Source organism: Balaenoptera acutorostrata (assembly GCF_949987535.1).
Source record: "Balaenoptera acutorostrata chromosome 6 unlocalized genomic scaffold, mBalAcu1.1 SUPER_6_unloc_3, whole genome shotgun sequence".
Lineage (NCBI taxonomy): Eukaryota > Metazoa > Chordata > Mammalia > Artiodactyla > Balaenopteridae > Balaenoptera > Balaenoptera acutorostrata.
Genome location: NW_026645492.1, coordinates 242,911 through 264,504, shown reverse-complemented (window position 1 = coordinate 264,504; position 21,594 = coordinate 242,911). Strand labels below are relative to the sequence as shown.

Sequence of the window (21,594 nt, the reverse complement as noted above, 5' to 3'; positions counted from 1 at the left end):
GGCATGTGCTGGGTAAGCTTTTGTATGTAATGTTCACCAAAGGGAACCTTGGCCAGTGATACCAGGGAAAGGCTATCATGGTGAAGGCCCACTCATGTCCACCACCCTCAACTTGAATCAAAGTATTGGCTGAAGAAACAGACTTGACAGAGACTTTGGCCACCTGGCCTGGGTTCTCCCTACAAAATGTCATGTTCCTCCAGGAACAGGGCAAGGAGTCACAGTTGTCCGAATCACAGACGGCATATCTTAACGGTACAGCTATTACAAATCTGCACCTTTGTTTGAAGGGAATTGTTAAGTGGTGGGTAGGGAGTGATGTGTTCCAGGGAGGATTTGGGCCCTCTGGCTTGCAGGTGACCCTCTTATCAGACAGGGCAATTCTGCCAATAACTCATCACTGCCTTCATTCCTCAGGTGGTAGGGATACAAAGGGATTAAAAGGGGTGCGGGCAGAGGACAGCCCTCACTGACAGCACAGAGCCATCACCTACTGTCTCCGCAACTCCTCTGCCCATATAGCCACGGAGGGTGCCAGCTGCTTGCTTTCACAGCAGCTGTTGATAGCACACCATCATCCAAGGAGTTCTTGAGCACCAACTTTGCACTACTCAGCAGCATAATGGAGAAATCAAGGATGGTCCATGGAAATAGCTAAGGGTCTTGTTTTAGGGCAAACGAGCTTATTCTGCAATATGTGCTTCTTAGTTAATTGGGGTTCGAATGTCCTTTCTTGTATGAAATGATGTTGATAATGTTTGAAAAATAAAAGGTTGGCCACCCCATGAGAAACTATGCTTTTATCTGAGTGGGGTTGGGGAGCAAGAGGGAGTAATGAAAATTTTGGTTGTTGAAGTAGTGACAGGGCAGGGCTAACTTGTTCAAGACTGCCTCCCTGCAGGAGGAAGGCCGGCCTTCCTCAAGACTTCATGGACACTACCCATAGCCAGGGCTTACGGCTGTCATAGCTGGTGACTCAGCCATGGGCCTACTGAGCAATATAGCTGCAACCGCAGCGTGGCTCAGCCCTGACCAGCAGGAGAGAGGCTGGGCCTCCCTCAGCCTGACTGCTCGTTCCATGGAGAGGGACTGGACCTGGGTCCTGTGTGTCCCAGTGCTGGTCCTAGTTCCTGCCCACACGGGACCTGGGCTTCCCTGATTCTGCAATATAAACACCAGAGCCCAAAGTTTGGGTCCCTCTCCTGGACCCTGGATCCCTCCCTACTGGATTCCTGTGTGCTGGCCCAGAACAAAGTGTGCAGTGGGGACCCACAAACTCCCCACTATTCCTGTGACTGTGAACTGCCCCTGATAAACATGGCTCCAGCAGCCAGGGTTACATATTTTTAGGGAACTCTCTTATGGTTACAAGTGCAAAAGACTGAGAACTACTATGTAAAACTAATATTTGAAAACTTCACTCCAGTGATATTTGAAGAACCTCTATAAAATAACTAAACAAACATAATCGCATTTTATTCCACTGTGTCCAAAGTCTAAGCTTTAAATTGTATAAAAATGAGAACGAGAAGTAGAATGCCTCCAAACATTTGGAAATTAAGATGCACACTTCTAAATAATCCATGGTTAAAGAGGAATTTCAAGGAAAATTTTTAAGATAAATAGAACTGAGTGAAAATGAAAATACAACACATAAAATGTGGAAGGATCCAGATAAAACATTATTAAGAGGGAAACGAATGGCACTAAATGCTTATAATAGAAAAGAGGGAAGGTCTCAGATCAATAATCTAAGCTTTCACACACGGAAACGGGAAAAAAATTGCACAATAAAATCAACACATGAAGAAGGAAGCAAATAACAATACACTCTGATCAACTGGAGTCTATTCTCGGAACACAAGTTTGGTTTACTATTCAAAAATCATCAGCGTAATTTGCCATATTAATAGATTGAAGAAGAAAATCTACATGGCCACCTCAATTAATGAAGAAAAAGCATTTGATGAACTTCAACACACATTCATGTCAGAAACTCTCAGGAATAGAAGGGCTCTACTTCAACCCAGTAAAGAATATCTACAAAAAACCGACAGTGAACATCATACTTAATGGTGAGAGAATGAATGTTTTCCTCCTAAATTCAAAAGAAGGCCAGAATGTCCTCTTTCATCTCTCCTTTTCAACTTAGTACTGTAGGTACTAGCCAGTGCAACATGGCAAGAAAAAGAAAGAAAGACACACAGATTAGAAAGGAAGAAATATTACTGTCCATACTCATGGATAGCATGACTGTCTGCATAGAAAATCCCAAGAAATCTCTAAGAAGCAATTAATAAGTGGCAATTACTTTAACAAAGTCTCAGGATACAAGATCAACACAAAAACATTAGTCATATTTCCAAATATTAACAATGAACAACTGGAAACCAAAACTAAAAACACAATGCCGGGGCTTCCCTGGTGGCGCAGTGGTTGAGAATCTGCCTGCCAATGCAGGGGACACAGGTTTGAGCCCTGGTCTGGGAAGATCCCACATGCCGTGGAGCGACTAGGCCCGTGAGCCACAACTACTGAGCCTGTGCGTCTGGAGCCTGTGCTCTGCAACAAGAGAGGCCGCGGCAGTGAGAGGCACGCGCACCGCGATGAAGAGTGGCCCCCACTCGCCACAACTAGAGAAAGCCCTCGCACAGAAACGAAGACCCAACAGAGACAAAATTAAAAAAGAAAAATTAAAAAAAAAAACAACACAATGCCATACACAATGCTTCCAAAACATAAAATATTTGATTATAAATATTTTAATAGGGGCTCTGTATGATACAACCAAACAAGACCTAAATCAATGGAGAGACATATCGCATTCATGGATTGGAAGACTCAACATAATAAAAGGTCAACTTCCAACAGAATTTTTTTGTCAACATGGACAAGCTTATTCTAAAATGTATGAACAAAAGGTAAAGGCAAAGGAACCAGAATAAGTAAAACAATTTTGAGAAAGCAGAATATAGTTAGAGGATATTAAGACCTACTGTAAAGCTATAAGTAAGACAGTGTGGTATTGGTGGAAGGATAGATACATGGTTCAATGAATAGGATAGAGAATACAGAAATAGACACATGCCAATACAACAAACTGTTTTTATTTTACATAAGTTAAAAAGCGATATAAAAAGCAAAATCTCTAGTCCTTATAATAACCCGAAAAGGAACACAAATCTCTTAAATGACTAAGCAAGACCATACAGTTAGTGGCAGCACCAGAATCAGAACACAGGTCTACCTACTCTTGCTATGACTGAGCCTCTTCCTCTACATCTCCTAAATGTCACTCTGAGTTGAAGAGGGGAAAGAAATGGGAGACCACCGTGATGCCACATCCCTGTGCTTTAACCAGTATGTTTCCTTTATATACTGGACCATCTAGTTCAGATTTTATTTGAAGCAAGTTTTGGCTTGCTTCAGTATGTATTTCATTTTCTATTTATTACCCTCTTTCATTCATGGCAGACAGGCTCTAGAGGTCCTGAGAATGTCTGAAACAAAGAATGCTAGAAAACACCTTAGTAACTCTCGAAAATGCTAAGTGGACCCTGAATCAAAACTTCAAGTTTCAGAGAACTTACAGCCACTAACGATCTGCAAAACAAACAAATAAACAAACAAACAACCCCACACCCTAGCAACTCTCAACCTTGGATCAAACTACAATATGTTGGAAGAGGTATTACTGAAAAGAGCTTGAAAGGGCAGCCTAAAAGGCAGAGGGTACAGAACATGGGCCATGGCCCTGTAAAGGGGACATGGTTCATAATATTGTGGATCAAGGGGCTGGTTCACAATACTGGTTATGATGTTCAAAACTGTCAGTCAAAGAGAGGTGCGTTATTATATATTTGCTTGTTGCTATTGCTTTTCTGATTAGAAGATACAGAGTCACTTTAGGTAACTTCCACTTAATTTAATATTTATTTTCATTTTATATCCAGGTCACATTTTCTACATTAAAATATAATCATGCTGACTCCCCCCACCCCCTGTACCCTCAGAGAAAAAAAGTGAAGAACTTTAAACAACTTGAAAGAAAGATGGAATGCACAGAGAAGTTGCTACTGCACCCAAGTAACAAAGAACACAGAGAGACCAAACAGTAGACATGTCAGAACTGCACAGAAGACAGCTCAGGGCTCGCAGCAGGAAGGAGGAGGAATTAAAAGACTAAAGCTTTTAAATGCTATCACTTGTGCCACAAGATTACCCTGAAAAGGCAGATAGGTCAGAAAGCAGGACCAATTAGGGGATTTTCCAAAGGCTGCTATCTAACAGAGTTTAAAATATCCATAGATTATATATATATATAAAAGATTCCATACACAGAAGAGCTTTCTCTTCCCCACCTTGCCTTTAGCATCCGGTCAACACTTTAGAAACTTAAAACCACTGTTAGCATGTCCGAATGTAGAACCGATATAGGTTTTTTCTTTCTTCAAAAATTGTATCCCAACTCTTTCCAACCAACAATTCTATTAATTATTTTCATTATGATTCCTCTGCATGGAAACCCAGTAAGGGATCATCAAGACAGGGCATCTCACTACTATCAGATCAATGCCAGTTGGGCAAAAGCTGCATGATTCTGTGTTACTCAGAGGGAGGGAGAACAGTAAGACACAGGAGTTGAAACTGATCCGCACCAAAGAGGAAAAGGAAACTCCTTTTCTAACCTATTCATTCAATAGGAAACAGCAGGTGGACAGGAAAAGCCATCTGCTTAGAGCAGACCCAGAGGCACACCAAAGTCTAAAAACAAGCGCTCAGGAAAGCGTCTCGGCTCGGAGAGGAAGCGTCTTTCAGACCCTATCTTGTCCCTAGTTTGGAGATCAAAGCATTGTAACTTCAGATAGTGATACTCTGGAGGGGGTGGACAGGGAAGGTCTGAGAGACCCAAATAATGAGGACACTAGGCAGCTAACTACACCACTACGTACAAATACACACATCAGTAAGAAAACCTCACCTCCAACCCTCAGCTACTTTAAACAAAGCACTGCAGTTCCAGGTTTTCGGAACAGGGGATATTTTAAAGTCTGTTAGCAGTTTAAAACATTGCAACACTGGCACAATATGTTACCTATTCTTTGTTTTTAATTACAGGGTAACACAGTAAACTCCAACACAAAGGTGGGGATGGGGGACTGCAAAAGGAATAAAGAAAACAGAACCAGTATTTCACAAGAGCATCGAGCCAGCGATGAAGTAGCAGCTAATGCTTTGCAGAGTCTCGAGGGTAGAATTCGCTCAAGGTGCTCTGAGGGATTCTCTTCAGCATTTCTTTGGGGAAGATTCGGAGCAGTTGCCAGCCAATGTTCAAAGTCTCATAGACAGTGCGGTTTTCGTAAGGACCTTACAAAAAATTGAGATTAGATGAATAAAGGCCAAGTACTTCCAACTTATCAGCGTTATTCAAAATTTATTGTTATGGGTCTAGCACTGTGAGCATGAAGTATAAAAAAGAAACACAAAGCAGTTAGGTCTCCCAGGACTGGATGTGACCAAATGTGGAAATGAGGGTCTAGACAGTAAGTACCCCTGGGAATCAGAGAAAAGCGAGAAAGCCCGCAGGCGAGACGTTGGGCGCGTGCGTGCGTGCGTGCGTGTGTTTAACAACGGGTGGGATCTAAAAACACTCCACGGAATAATGGAAACTAGACCCAGAGTTTTGTCCAGAGAGTAGTGAGAAAAGCAGTTTCCCAGCAACACAGGCTGACCTGAAGGAGGCTAGTACAGATACTTAGAAGGCCTTAAATGCCAATGAAGCACCTGAATAGGTCCACGTGAAAGTTTTCAAACTTGTTATTGCTATTATTATTTTTAATAGCATCATCATTCTTATCCTGCAAATAAATCTCATTTTTTAACTAAGGAGTTAGAGTGGCTAGAGTTCTGCATTCTTTTCTCTACCAGAATAATTTTTATCTTTTTAAGATATTAAGGTTCTGCATAAATTTTTTTTTTTTTTTTTTTTACAAAACCCAACAATCATATGTTCTGGGGATTTTAATGTTACTTAAAAAATGTATCACACAAATAGAAAAGTGCACAAATCCTAAGTGTGCAGCTGATGCATTATTCCAAAATAAACACATCGTTTGTAAGTATCACTGAGGTCAAAAATAGAGTTTACCAGCATTAGCAGGGGTGGCAGGGAAGAGACCAAACAAAACAGCTTGAAAGCCCTACACATGCTATGTAATAAAAACCATTATAGACTTTTTAACAGAAGGACAATCAATAAAATTAATACTAAATTTACCCCGGCAATGGCACATTAGAGAGTCAGGGAGACTGGTGAAGATGCTGGCACTAACGGCCAAGGATGATGGGACAAAGGCCTGGACTAGGTCTTGGGACACAAAGAGTGGTCAGAGATCAGCAGCTTCAACATCGCCCAGGAACTTGTCAAAATACAGGCTCTCTGGCCCCACCCACACCTACCGAATCACAATCTGCACTTCAACAAGATCCCTGGTAGATTCAAAAGCATATTCAACTTTGAGAAACACTGGCCGAAGTTTTTTTAATAGGAATGAAAAGAGAACAGGATAAGATGTTTCAAAGGAGAACAATGCAAATTAGCAAATATTTGATGACTGGAGAATAAATGAAGAGGCTTAAGAATGCCCAATTCCTGAGCTTGGGCTAACTAGGGTAATGGTCATGCCAGAGGTGGACAGAAATTGAAAAGGGAATTGCTAGGCAGGTGGTCAGTTGGGAAAAGACTTTGGTTCTCACCACGCTGAGCCAGAGAGGATGGCGCATAAACACAGGCTTCCTAGCTGGAGATGTGGGATTAGAGCTTCAGAAAGAGGGTAAAGGCTCATACATAGCAAGCTAGTCATCAGCATAGGGGGAAAAAAGCACAGAAAGAACAGGTAATTAAGCCTTTGGGAACATTAACAATTAAGAAGCAGGAAGATAAGAAATCAGGAGGATGAAAACAGAGGGACTGGGAAAGTCCAAAACCCCCAAAGCCAGAGGAGAGCATTGCAGAGAGGTTAAGAGCGAGGAGAAGTGGCAATGGAGGTAGGAGAGCAGAAGGCCGGTTGTAAGGAAGATATAAAATAAGACAGGAGCTAAATAAATGGATAAAGAAATTGAAGGTAGAGGGGAAGGAACCAGAGGGCTAAGAACAAAGACATGGCAGGCGGCTGGAAGAACCTCTTCTCTAATCAGAAGGAAAATTGTATGGAGACCAATGTAAATTCTCTCAGACTAGGAAAGAAGTCCTCAAAACTACATATGATGCTGTTTCTATTCATAGGAAAATAGTAATCTTACCCTGAGCAGTGAAGTTCCTCTCAAACTTCTGCAGAAATTCCAAGTAAAGCACATCATCTGAGGTAAGGGCTTCTTCTCCAACTACGGCTTTCATGGCCTGCACATCCTTACCAATAGCATAGCATGCATACTAAAGAGAAAAAAAGGTTTACATGAACCTTTATAAATGGTAACTGTACTCTGGGCATTATAAGTGTATTGCTGTAGCTATCTTCACAGTATTTCACATTATTTCCAAACATAATTCACATATGCAAGTATTGGAAAGACTTTATTATACGGCAGTCTCACTAAGGAAGGAGTCTTCAGGCATGCAATACATAGACATTACTAACACTCTACAAAAAATACACTCCCTCAATATATCAATGAGCTTCCATTTTGCAGAGCATTTAAAAATCACAACTTACACAATAGGAGAAATCCATCTCTAAATTCTATTCAAAAAAAAATATCTGGGTTATCAGTAGGTTTATTTATCATTTCTACTTTAAGGTCAAATGTATTTTTCTTTAATTATGCTTGGTATACAATCTCAGGACTATAGAAACCAAGGATTTCATAGAATATACACAGCTGTATCCCTTAGCGTTCTGGTGATTGCCTAATATGTTAAACAAAAAATTAGTTGGAATAGTCTTTCAGAAATACTCTATAATAAAGGTTACTAATAAAAACTTAATCGTCTTATGCCTTTTTTATTTAAAAACTACCTCATACAGCATTAGAGGTGGGTTTCAAGCATGTGATCTTTAATCTTTGTCATGAGCAGTTATCCTTATGAAAAAGACTCTTTGGCTCTAATCAATGTTTCTGTATTCCAGTATTCTGTATTATATATTCTATATTAAAATTCTACTTTGATGGGGGGAGAAGAAAAGTGATATGGAAGAAAGACAAGAGGTATAAGACAGCAGCATGAACTGAGAAAGTATGCATTTCTTTAAACACAATCCTGGAGAAAACATACGTACCAGCTGGTTAGATACATCGGCGTGATTCTTTCTGGTCATACCTTCTCCAGTAGCAGACTTCATTCACCGAGACAACGAGGGCAGCACATTAATAGGCGGGTAAATCTTGGGTAAAAGGGGAAGGGGGAAAATATTATATTTAAGTACAAAACTCAAGCTTCACTGGTAGTAAAGGAGGATTTTGAAACTCATTTTTATTGCTTAAATTGCATAAAACTGCTACATTTGTTTCCTAGATGATTCCTAATATCTCTTCTGGTAAGAAAAGGAAGTAAGAAACATTTTACAGGTTAAGATTTCTTTTTGAGAATCAAATCCAAAAAGTAAAATCTACAAAACAGTACAAGATTCTATTAAAAAACTGAATTTTCAACATCTGCCTACAACATCAAATCCAAATGGTCTTCTGAACTCTGACTCATAAAATCACACATAAAAAGATTAACAATAATTTCACCTAAAAGCTGATATCAGAAGCTGGCATCTACTAAAGAACCAATAAAAAATCTGTTTTTGATTATGCAGTCATAAAAAAGAATGAAATCTTGCTGTTTGCAACATCATGGATGGACCTTTAGGGCACTATGCTAAGTGAAATAAGCCAGACAGAAAAAGATAAATACCATATCATCTCACATATATGGGACCTTAAAAAACAAACAAAAAAATGTCAAGCTCACAGATAGAGAACAGACTGGTGGCTGCCTGAGGCAGGGGATGAGTGAGCCAAATGGGTGAGGGAGGTTAAAAGGTACAAACTTCCAGTTATAAAATGAGTAAGTCATGGGGATGGAACTTTCACAGCATGGTGACTATGTACGTTAATAATACTGTATTGCATATTTAAAGGTAGCTAGAAGAGTGGCTCTTCAAAATTCTCATCACAAGAAAAAAAGTGTTGTAACTATGTGAGGTGGTGGATGTTAAGTGGACTTACTGTGGTGATCACTCTGCAACATATACAAACATCAAATCCTGACATTGTACACCTGCGACCAATGTAATGTTACGTCAATTATACCTCAATTAAAAAAATGTTAACAATAAAAGACAAAGAAAAAACTCTGAAAAATCTGTTCTTGTATTAATAACAAAAGTGTGTGTGTTTAACAACGGGTGGGATCTAAAAACACTCCACGGAATAATGGAAACTAGACCCAGAGTTTTGTCCAGAGAGTAGTGAGAAAAGCAGTTTCCCAGCAACACAGGCTGACCTGAAGGAGGCTAGTACAGATGCTTAGAAGGCCTTAAATGCCAATGAAGCACCTGAATAGGTCCACGTGAAAGTTTTCAAACTTGCTATTGCTATTATTATTTTTAATAGCAGCATCATTCTTATCCTGCAAATAAATCTCATTTTTTAACTAAGGAGTTAGAGTGGCTAGAGTTCTGCATTCTTTTCTCTACCAGAATAATTTTTATTATTATATATATTATTATTATATGTGACCTGGAGGGAGTCACTCACTCTTTCAGACCTTGTTACAGGGAAGAACCAAATCTGACTACACGGTGGATCTGTTTCTTTGACTTTAACCTTTGCCTTCCGCTGCTTTTGTTCACTAAAAGGATACTGTCTGTACATAATGACATGCCTCGGGGGAACCCTGTTCCTCTGCCTGAATGTTAAACCAAAGTGCCTTTGTTCAGGGAAACATACGGACTCTGTCCACCTGTGGATGGCTGCAATTAAAAAGAAATTAACACATCCCCTCCCTGAGGCTGGCCATTCCAGGGGATATTCGCAAAACTAATGGCCCTTTTACTTTATCTCCTCATCTCCTCCCCATCTCTGTGCTATAAAAGAAACTGGCATCCAAACCCCGATAAGATGGTTATTTTGAGACTTTAGTCTGCCATCTTCTCAGTCTGCTGGCTTTCCGAATAAAGTCGTATTCTTCCCTCAATGCGTCATGTCTGATTTATTGGCCTGTCGTGCGGCAAGCACAGCAAGCTTGGACTCGGTAACAACCTTAGTTTATCCGGATGCGGGTGCTTTGTACCAGGTGAACTCTAAAGTTTTCCCTTCTCTAGGTAAGTTTACCTCAACACGTTCCAGAAGGTAAAAGAATAATCTCTCCTTATGCTTGATTAAAGTAAGCAAACATCTACCTAAAGTGCACTTAAAATATTGGCTTTCCAGACATTTATGTAATATATTCCGCCATGAAAATCTCAAGTTGTGGTCAATGTGTTGGAAAAAGTATGCACTTAATCAGTATTTCCAGTTTGGGTTTATGGCCTCTTGGTGGAAGCAAGTCAGGAGAGTCAAAAGCAGAAAGAGATAACCATCTCCGTGTGTCCCACCACCTTCTCCTACAGCAAGAGGGAACCCACCTGCCCCATGGCTGAGCACAACTACACCACACAGGAACTCACAGCGCCTGGCCCTGAAATAATCCGAAACCCAGGGCCAATGCAGATCTGTGAAACTGGGTCCTAAATGCTGCTTTTAATTGACATGCTTTTGTTATCTGTATTGTTTAGACAGCTGCAACGTAAGCATGATAGAAACATTATTGAAATCAAGTATTTTTCAAACACATTGCTAAAGTTATAGGCTTTTACTTTTTTTTTTCCCTCCTGCTTGAAATATTAATCTAGGATGGAACACAGCTCACCCTTCCTGTGCAGCAAAGGTACAGCTCAAGTTTCTCAATACTCTTTCTTTCCCAATCTTTCTAAATGATCAGGAAGAAAACATTTTAGAAGACATCTGGGAACGTATCTTTTGCTGGCAAAGATGTTGAAAACAGAGAAAAAGTCAGAAAAAAATTACTTCTGATAACATCAAGACCATATTTTGAAATTGTTACCGACCAGGGTTCTTGGCGTCCTTAAACAATAAAAATTGATCAAAGGCCAGACAAGAAATTCAGGCAGGCTTTATTGGGGCCCCTGCTGCAGCACGGGGGAGCGAGAACAAACAACAGGCTCCTTTGCTTGCGTGCTCCCTAAGCAGGGGCGAGCTTGCTGCTTATATGGCAGTGGTCCCCAAACCTTTTTGGCACCAGGGACCGGTTTCATGGAAGACCATTTTTCCACGGACCGGCAGGGGGTGGGGGTGGGGGGATGTTTCAGGCAGTAATGTGAGTGATGGGGAGCAGGAGATGAAGCTTTACTCGCTCCCCTGCCACTCACCTCTTGCTGTGCAGCCTGATTCCTACCAGGCTGTGGCCTGGGGGTTGGGGACCCCTGTTATATGGCGTGAGGGCAGGGGTGTGTCCAGGGGTCGGGCCAGAAGGGTGGCTTAGGTGGTTTGCCCACCGCTTAGGTGGTGTTGTGTGCAGGGGGCACGTGCAGTACCCTTCTTTTGCTCTGGGATCTTCAAAAGTGGCAGTTGGGTTTTTTGGTCTCTTTGTATCTTTTGTCCAGAATTTGCCCCAACTGGGCGTGCACGTCGTTATTTTTAGTCCCATACAGTTTCTTTGTTATTTTGTTGCTCGAGGAGAGGTGTGTCGAGGTGCAAGCACTGCAACACTGCAGCAAAGGGCCCCAGGTCCCAGCCTGTCTCAAAATCAATATATGGCTGTTGAAAACAATACTAGAACACTGCAAATAAAAGTATGTTATTTGATACATGGCACAAATTTAGTTCTGACAAATGAATTGGCTTCTAAACTTCAAGAGTAACACAAAAGAAGAAAATGAAGTATGGTTAGTGTTATTAAGGAATGCCTCAAAGGAGTGCTGGGTAGTGGGCATATTCTATTAGCAGCTTCAAGGAATTAAATAAAGTAATGAAATTAAAGGAATTAAAGTATTTAACTGTGAGTCTAGACTGTTTTAGGACTACTGGGAGAATAGCACTAACCCAGTGGCCTCCTGTCTATGTTGAAAATAGTAATATGCAAAATTGGGTCATTTGTACAAAATTTAGGAAGATTTCTCATTAAGAAGTTCCATTGACTTAAAGTGATACCAGTATGTGTTTAGTTCAACATTAAACTACTTCAAATGGTAGGGAATTCCTTTAACCTACTGTTATGTTGAAGCCCTAACCCCCAGTACCTCAGAATGTGACTGTATTTGGAGAAAGGGTCTTTAAAGAGGTGATTAAGGTAAAAGGAGGCCATTAGGGTGGGTCCTAATCCAATCTGACTGGTGTCCTTACTAGAAGAGGACATCTGGACACAGAGAAGCACCAGGGAAGTGTGCACACGGAGGAAAGACCATGTGAGGACACAGCAAGAAGACAGTCATTTGTCAGCCAGGGAGAGAGGCCTCAGAAGAAACCAACCCTGCCAACACCTCGATCTGGGACTTCTAGCTACCAGAACTGTGAGAAAATAAATTTCTGTTGTTTAACCGTCTGAATGTGGCATTTTGTTACTGCAGCCCGAGGAAAATAATACTCTTAGCTTCTGGATTGGCCTGTGGTGGCCTTGCTGAGTGACTTGGATCGGTGAGTCCCTTACGGCTCAGCCACAAGCCGTTATACTCATGACCCTCAGGGTCTCACAAGGTTTTTATGCTGGGTGGGTGCCGTGTTCGCTACCACTCTCTAAGTCTGCCTTATTTCCAAAGTAGTTGAAGTTTCTCCTCAGACCATCACTGACCAGTCTAGTTCTGGCAAGCAGAAGGCACTCGGTGGCATTGTTGAAATTCAGGAAGTTTTCACGTTTAATTGTGTCTGCCAGTTGAATTCCCGGAAGAGTATGTGTCTGAGAAGGACCACGATGGTACCTCCTGGCTAACTCAGACCATCCTTAACCACATTCCACACCGTCCGTGCCTAACAGACACTTGTTCACTGACTCAGTTTTCAGGGCCAATTGGTCATTTCTAGGCCTTTCCATTCTTTCTAGTGCAGGCTCCTTGTTTTCTCCTATAGAGAGGGCCAGTTCAGAGGCGTCCTCTATGAGTCATCGCTCTTAAGGACTCAGGGAAATTACCCTGAGTCCTTATTTTTGAAATGTGGCATCACTTATTTTTGAAATGTGACAGATTAAGCGCCTTACTAGGGAATGACCATTTCTTAGGTAATGAATGAAGGGCCTTGGTCGTGTCCTCCTCGGGAGCAGAGCCTCCAGAGCTTCAGAAGGACTTGGTGTGTTCTGTCCAACTTAGCGCAGGACCATGCTGGTATTTTCATGTAAGAAACTAAGGGTGTTAAATCAGATCATCTTATTAAAATAATAGAATATAAGATGGAAGGTAAGAAAGACTGAAGGAAAGGAAGAAAAAAAATCAGAACCAAAAGAGAGAACAGTGATAACATCGCAGGCCTGAGTCACCATCCTGAGAAAGGCTTGCTGGTGTCTAGGCACCTGAATTTTGGGAGGGCTTTCACCACTCCCAGAACTGAGAAGAGTGGCTCACTGCTGCCTAAGATGTTTATGCAAACAATGTGGTTGGTGCTGAACACTTGCTTTCCTTCTGGAATCTGGGATTTTGATATGTACCAGGGAGAGGGTGCCTACATGACCATCCCCCATAAAAGCCTGGGCTCCTAGGCTGAGGCTAAGCTCCCCTGGTTGGCAACATTTCACACATGTTGTCCTCATGGCTGGAGGACTTACGCGTGTCCTGTGTGGTTCCACTGGCAGAGGACTCGAGGGAGCTTGCCTCTGGTTCCCTCCAGACTTTGGTCCACTTGCCTTTTCCTTTGTTGACTGTACTTTGTGTCCTGCTGCTGTAAGAAATCACAGCTGTGAATATAACCCTAGGCTGATTCCTATGAGTCCTTCCAGTGAATCATGGAGCCTGGGAGTGGCGTGGGGGACCCCAATACAGGAGTGATCACGGAGAACTGCCAGAGGCAAAGAACCCAGAGTGGAATGCAGCCTGGAGACATTCCCCATAGGACACAAGTCACCTCCATGAGAACTGCACAGAACAAGCTCTTAACATAGCGTCCTCCTTTCCACCTGTCACAGATGGGCCTTTCATAATAACAGCAGATCTGTTCTGCATTTCCACACTTTCAAGTAACAATCACAGGTCACAGGAAGACGCGTGACACAACATACTTATCTAGTCCAAGCGCTTTATCTAGTAACAGGGCAACTCTACGAGGCTTTCTCAAGATTTGGCTCTTTCGGTGATTTCATTGCTTCTGAGAATGAGATTATTATCTTGTGCTCAATAAAACATACAAACAGATAAATGTGTTAATGTCTTTACTAACTGTTAGATTTGGGTAGACTAGTATAGGCTATGTGTGGTAGGATTAATTCTTAGATTTGCCAAAGTCCAAAAGAAGAGAACCAGGTAAGCATCAAACTTCACACTTGTCATCACAAGAAGAAGAATGTGTAACAATGTGAAGTGATGTTTGTTAACTAAACTTATTGTGGTAATCCTTTCACAATATATACATACATCAGATCATTATGTTGTACACTTTAAACTTACACAATGTCACGTGTCAATTACGTCTCAATAAAACTGGAAAATAAATTTCACGCTAATGGTAGAATCTTGAACAAAAATTCCATTTTTAAATAATTTGTGAGGAAGAGTGAAAGCCACTGAACAACTAAACCCTTCTGAGACATTCCGTATGGATTTTTAACCTCTTTCAAGAGGCTAACTGTCCATTTTAATATTAGGGAAAAGTAGACAATCCTACAACAGTGGAATGAAAAATTCCTCCATTCAAAATTTTCTTCTCAAATCAGAATATTTAGATTTATCCTACACTATGTTTGTAAGGGAAACATACTTACTACCACAAGATTTTGCTCTCATTTATGCAAAAAATAGTAGCTCTCTTACAGTGTTTGTCACAATTCCGATTTCAGAGGAAGTGTTAACTTAAATAGGATTTAGCCAAATATGTTTAAAAATATGTCAAGATCGGGACTTCCCCGGTGGTCCAGTGATTAAGAGTTTGCCTTCCAATGAAGGGGGTGCAGGTTCAATCCCTGGTCAGGGAGCTAAGATCCCATATGCCTCAGGGACAGAAAAGCAAAACATAAAACAGAAGCAATATTGTAACAAGTTCAATAAAGACTTTAAAAATGGTCCACATCAAAAAGCTCTTTAAAAAAAATATGTCAAGATCAAAGAGCTGTTTTTAAACTAATTGTGTATTTAAAGCTGTTTTGGTAGTTTTAGTGACAAAATAGAGATGCTTTTTTCTCAGCATTTTAAATTTGAGTTAGCGATACTGTTAAACCAAAATGATTAGGGTCATACGGTTCACACTGTAATTTCAAAATTAACTCTTACACAAGAGAAGTTAATCTTAGAATAGGACAAAGAAATATATACTTGAAAACTAAGTTTAAGTAAATGTGAAATAAGTCCTTTGCAACATATAATTGCCATTTCCTAAGAAAAGTAAAAGGCTGTGTGTTAGAGCAGAGGTAAGACAATTCTCCATGGGTTTCTCACATTTCTGCACAACTTACAAACAGAAGCACCGACAGCCCTTTATTCTCAGCTATCTTGCCAAGGATGTTTAGATAGAAAACAGCCTTGTAAGATAATGTCTTCTTCCAGAGGTAAGGGCAAGCATGCTTACCTCCCAAAAGATTCTGGTTCCCTGAACTCTTGTCTTATAACCCACTGTGCGTGCAGGCATCCATCTGTGCCTATCCACACAGCCCCTGTGTGACTCAGGGTCAAGGAGAACCAAGGCAAATATTCGGATGCCCATGCTGGCTGCAGTGGTTTATGAGTAACCAAGTAAGTAATAGAGTCCTTTGTTTCTGACCCATAAGTCTTCTGTCTTCTACCTGCATCCATGGAAAACGGCAGCTTAACTTGTTGCAAATAGGGCAAAATCTCAGATACTCCAAAGTTCTGCATGGAAAGATTAAAGTTCATCTCTCAGAAGACTTACTATAGAATGCATATGAAAAGGTCTATGACTAAATAATCTATTTATTTCAGGTCACTATGCAAACATTTATATATTTTAACATATTGATCTGCTCAATATGTTAAAATATATATGTATGTTTGTGCTCTTTTGTTTTTTACTGATGCATGATTAGAAATTCTTCTTTGTTTCCTTTTTAAAAATGGTATGTATTGCATTGTTTTTTGATAGAAAATAACAATGAAAAAAAATGTAGTCTGTGGTCTCACTAGTCAGAAAATCCCTGGTGACATAAAAAATAAATAATAGACATAGGCACACTTGGCTAGAAAATTCAAATAGTACAGAAAACTTTAAAGAACACAGAAGCCACTCTTTCCCCCAGCACCAACTTAACCATTTTTATGGTTTATTAAAATTGTCTGGGCTTCCCTGGTGGCGCAGTGGTTGAGAGTCTGCCTGCCGATGTAGGGGACACGGGTTCCAGCCCTGGTCTGGGAAGATCCCACATGCCGCGGAGAAACTAGGCCCGTGAGCCACAACTACTGAGCCTGAGCGTCTGGAGCCTGTGCTCCGCAACAAGGGAGGCCGCGATAGTGAGAGGCCCACGCACCGCGATGAAGAGTGGCCCCGGCTCGCCGCAACTGGAGAAAGCCCTCGCACAGAAACGAAGACCCAACACAGCCAAAAATAAATAAATAATTAATTAATTAAAAATGAATATCTGCTTAAAAAAAAATTGTCTTTTACTTCTGCATTTACTGCTTCCCATAAATCCTTTCTTTTCAGATTTTCTGGTAGGAAACTCCACAATCTAAGACAGGGAAGGCATCAGGTTCCTGGTTTAGGCACGGCGGCCACCATCCCTCTGCCATGAGATCCTTCTCATCATTAACAATGTTCTAGGGAAGCTGCAGCTTAGGTTCCAGGCACTGGGGGAAATGTAAGCAAATACTTCCTCCTTCCTCTTCCCAACAGGGAAGTGTGCTGGGCCCACAAGACTCCAGTCCCTGTCACCTGGGGACACCCTCCCCTTTTCTCTTCCAAAAGGGAAAGAGAAAAAGATCTACCATGGCCATAGTTCATCTTCTGAAGAGCAGATCAGGAGCTTATTTTTGCTTTAACCATTTTAGAAGCAGGATCAACTGAAGTCACTATTGTGAACTGATTACCATTCATTTTTAATTAAAATGTGACATAATAAAAAGCATGCATCTCGTTAACTATATGTCACATTTGCTCAGCTCTAAATTTTGCTACACCATATTCTATTCATGTAATTTCAGTCTTTGAGTTTGTTTCTGCAGTAAAATTTCCACCTACATAAAATTTTACAGAATTGAAGAAACATGTTATGTGTACAGCCAGATCTTTATCATTTCAAAATGTTTATATCCATACTTCAGTATGCTTTGATGATCTCATTTTTAACCTCAGAGTACAGGTTGGACTCTTTAGATATGCAGATTAATCTATGATCTTGTGATTTCAGAGTCACAGGCAATGATGGTATCATTCACCAACCAATTGCTAGTGTCAGGAAGCAGACTTTTCTTCTGCCCTATTAGGTTTAGTAATTAGGGGCCTGCAAATTAAAATGACAAAAGATAGTTTAACAGGAGAAGAAGTTTATTCATATATATGGGAGCTAACAAGAGAAGTAACTATCTCACTAAATGTTTAAAGTTAGAGGTTTATATATCTAACTTAGCAGAGAAAAGGAAAGTGGAAGAAAGGACTTCGATTCTTTTAGAAGAATAAATGAAAGATAAGTAATTTTGTGATTATTTTGTGTCTGCACGTTCAAGGGGTCTTTCCTTCTTCTATGCGAATCTCCCCAGAGAGGGGATTTGTGGTAGGTTTACTCTTGATTTCTCTCCTGGGAGTAGACCTGTCTTGAAGAGGGAATCATAGAAGTCTCATTTCTCAGAAATGTCTGCTTTTAGTCAAATAAGGAAAGCTCTTTCTGCATCTGTTGATTCCCAAATGTTTTGAGATTAAAATAATCTCCATACCAACTCTGAGGGTCCAACTGGGTCTCTAGGCATTCCTCCCTATATGTCCTCACTTGTAATGCTGTGAGGCAGTGCCTACTCTACCTTTTACAGATAAGGAAACTGGCTCAGAAGGACTCAGTTACCTGCCCCCGGTGAACAACTAGCCAGTTTCAGAGCTGGATTATAACAAGGGACATCTGAATCCATAGCCCAGCCTCTTAGCCCTTTGAGACATGATCACTCAAGAGATCTTAGAGGGCTTCCCTGGTGGTGCAGTGGTTAAGAATCCACCTGTCAAGGCAGGGGACACGGGTTCGAGCCCTGGTCCGGGAAGATCCCACATGCCGCAGAGCAACTAAGCCCGTGGGCCACAGCTACTGAGCCTGTGGGCCACAACTACTGAAGCCCACATGCCTAGAGCCCGTGCTCCGCAACAAGAGAAGCCACTGCAATGAGAAGCCCGTGCATTGCAACGAGGAGTAGTCCCCGCTGGGTGCAACTAAAGAAAGCCCATGAGTGGCAACAAAGACCCAACACAGCCAAAAATAAAATAGAACAACAACAACAAACGTTTAAAAAAAATAAGAGAGATCTTAGAGCTCATGTGATCCAACCCTCTTTATGCTATTGAAGAAATTTGTTTACCTCACCGTCAATCACTAAATGGGGGGTCTTGGACAATTTTCTCAGCCCATTTGTGTCCCGGTTTTTCCATCTGTAAAATGATTACAGTATTCACTTCAGAAGCATGCTTTGAGGAACAGTGCCAGGCACATAGTAAGTGCTAAGTATCTGCTCTTATTATTATTTACTTTATAGACATCAACACATTCTTATAAAATATTCCAAGACTAAGTGTACAGAGTAAAACATGTAAATCATCTCTTACCCACCTGCCCACCGTCTTCCCAGGGGTCACCATCAGTGGATGTGTTTCTAGTCCTTTACCATCATAGTCATACATATTTTAAATCTGTGCACTCATGAGCTGTCTTCATGCATTTTAACAGAAATGGAATCATATTTTGCAAATTATTCTCCAACCTCCTGTTTCCATTTAAACCACTCAAGTCTTATAGATCTTTCCATGTCAGAACATCTCAGTGTTGCTCATTCTTTTTTAACAGCTGCATGGTGTTATACTGAATGGACTTAAAATGATGTACCCTTCTGATACTGATAAGCTTCTAGGCAGTTGTGGGGCTTTTGGTTTTGTTATTCTCATGTAGCTAGACAAGCTCTTAGTGATTAGACATGTGGAAAAGCTAAAGAGAGCATGTTGTTCCAGAAAAGTTCACATTAATATACAGCAGAGACTCTTCTCTCATGATCGGCTTCGTGTCTCTCCAGCTCTGATAGATAGTATCATCTAAACAAACATTTGGGTTTTTTTTTTTACCCATTTCTAGTGGGGCTGCACTTTTGGTTCCCTAACAACTTGCAGCTTCTGATCTGGGCAGAGTGAAGAACAAAAATAAAGGTGATGGTGGAGCTTGTGCCTAGGATGACACCCACTGGACTGAGATAATGAAACAGCCACTGAATGAGGCACGTTTGACCCTGGGGATGTCAGAGGTTTCTAAGGGAGCTTTTAATGGGCTAGTATCACAGGGTCACTTTTTAAAAACAGGTTCTACTTAAGTTGGACTGCATCTTTCTGCATATTTCTTTCTACCATCCTAGTTTCCTTCCAAACCAACGGGATGACAAACCATGCTACAGTAACATGAACATGTCGGTTTACATGAGGGAGTAGGGAGTTGACCCTTATCTGGGGAATTCTGAAATAGAGACTCCTGGAGGCACTATTTCTACCTGAATGTTTTGCACACTGCTAACTAATCACTTCTTAACTGCATGAGAGAGGAGTTTTTCTATGTACCATTTCAAATCAGAATCCGATGGTATTTTACCATTAGGCAACAAAAGATCATCAGTTTCCAAAATTTAGTGAAATTTACAATAATTGGAAAAAAAATTTTGTGCTAGCAAAAGTATCCAAGAGAGAAGAATCCAAGCCAGGAGCAAATATATTATCAAATTATTCATGAAATAATAATGATAATGATGTTGTGTGTTTGTGGAGAGCTTCCCATAAATGACGCCCTGAGCCAAGCACTTGGCTTAGATCACCTCACTTAATTGTCTCGACAGCGTAATCACTTTCACCTAAATATGAATTCAATCAGTCTGACTGGTTGAAATGCAAGGAAGAGTTCACTGATGTTCCCTGGTGTATAAAGAAAACTGCTTGTTATTACTTCTCTTCTGGATTATTTCACAGACATTAGATCGAAGTTTTAGAAGAAAATTCCCCATTTTAGTTTAGCAGATCTTCCCATGTTTTTATCATGTCTTAGCTATAAAAATTTCAGAAATGCAAATATATAATATAATATAATATACTCTTTATAAATAAGTAAAAGCAAAGATTTATCTCATTCACAAAAATGCTAAAAAAGCAAGATAGCAGAATTAATGCTTTAAACTTAACACCTGACTACTACAGGCTAGTACAGATGAATAAAGGTCTATAGAAGACAAACTATAGGGACTTCCCTGGTGGGGCAGTGGTTAGGAGTCCGCCTGCCAATGCAGGGGACACGGGTTTGAGCCCTGATCCACGAAGATCCCATGTGCTGCAGAGCAACTAAGCCCGTGCGCCACAACTACTGAGCCTGTGCTCTAGAGCCCGCGAGCTCTGCAACATGAGAAAGCCACCGCAATGAGAAGCCCGCGCACTGCAACGAAGAGCAGCCCCCGCTCGCCTCACTATAAAGAAGGACTATATGATGAACAGCATCAAATTTATAATCACTGGGCAAACCATGAGGTACGATTTGAAATACACTAGAAATGGTCAGTGTCTTTCAAAATATCCCTTCTAGTCTTCCCCATAGTGTCTAAGGGACCACCATGGCATTGAAATATTGATTTACTGTGAATCTCAAAGACTTTTCAATCTTAAGAAGGGTCTTTCTGAAATGGAACTACCCTTTGTGGCATTCTTTTTTAAAAAAAATTAATTAGTTAATTACTTTTTAAAATAGATCTTTATTGGAGTATAATTGCTTCACAATACTGTGTTAGTTTCTGTTGTACAACAAAGTGACTCTTCTAAGTCAGGGTCTCTCATCCGTTTATTCATCCAACAATATTACTTGAACCACAATTGCCAGCAGGCGCCCTGTAAGGCTCTGAAGAGGATGGGAGACAGAGGCAGAGCTTTCCTAGGAAAGCTCACATTTTCACCTCCTTTATTCTCACCTGAGAGCAGCTGACACAGAAAGAGCAGGAGAAAATGTTGATGTCTGAGTAGGTAAGAGAGAAAGGACAGAACACTCTCTTTGACCGCCTTACTATGAGCTGCCATGGGCTGGCTCTGTGGACAGAACATAAAACATGTGGCAAGATTGTGCTGGGGTAAGTGGTTTCTACATGGACTATTTCTAAGACACTGTTATGCTCTTACAATTTCTCACTTTCATTGTATAACTGTCTCTGCTCTGAGTACATTTCAGAGAAAAATCTTAGGTGAGCATTCAAGTAA

The 21,594-nt window shown here is 40.8% G+C and overlaps 1 protein-coding gene across 4 annotated transcripts in view; it reads right to left on the bottom strand.

Moving 5' to 3' along the window:
* The window catches only part of LOC130706599 (low-density lipoprotein receptor-related protein 12-like), a 171,143-nt gene that overhangs the window by 22,031 nt on the left and 127,518 nt on the right, over nucleotides 1-21,594 (bottom strand). Inside the window, exons 1-3 of one of the 4 annotated variants that reach the window (XM_057539260.1) lie at nucleotides 21,312-21,338; nucleotides 8,277-8,381; nucleotides 7,303-7,432 (exon numbers count right to left, since the gene is read on the bottom strand). In XM_057539260.1, coding sequence (XP_057395243.1) covers nucleotides 7,303-7,432; nucleotides 8,277-8,339 — 193 coding nt within the window. In that variant the 5' untranslated portion in view covers nucleotides 8,340-8,381; nucleotides 21,312-21,338. Of the gene's footprint in view, nucleotides 1-7,302; nucleotides 7,433-8,276; nucleotides 10,323-13,798; nucleotides 14,507-21,311; nucleotides 21,339-21,594 lie in introns of those variants that run through there. The other 3 variants (XM_057539257.1, XM_057539259.1, XM_057539258.1) reach the window with 3 other exon arrangements.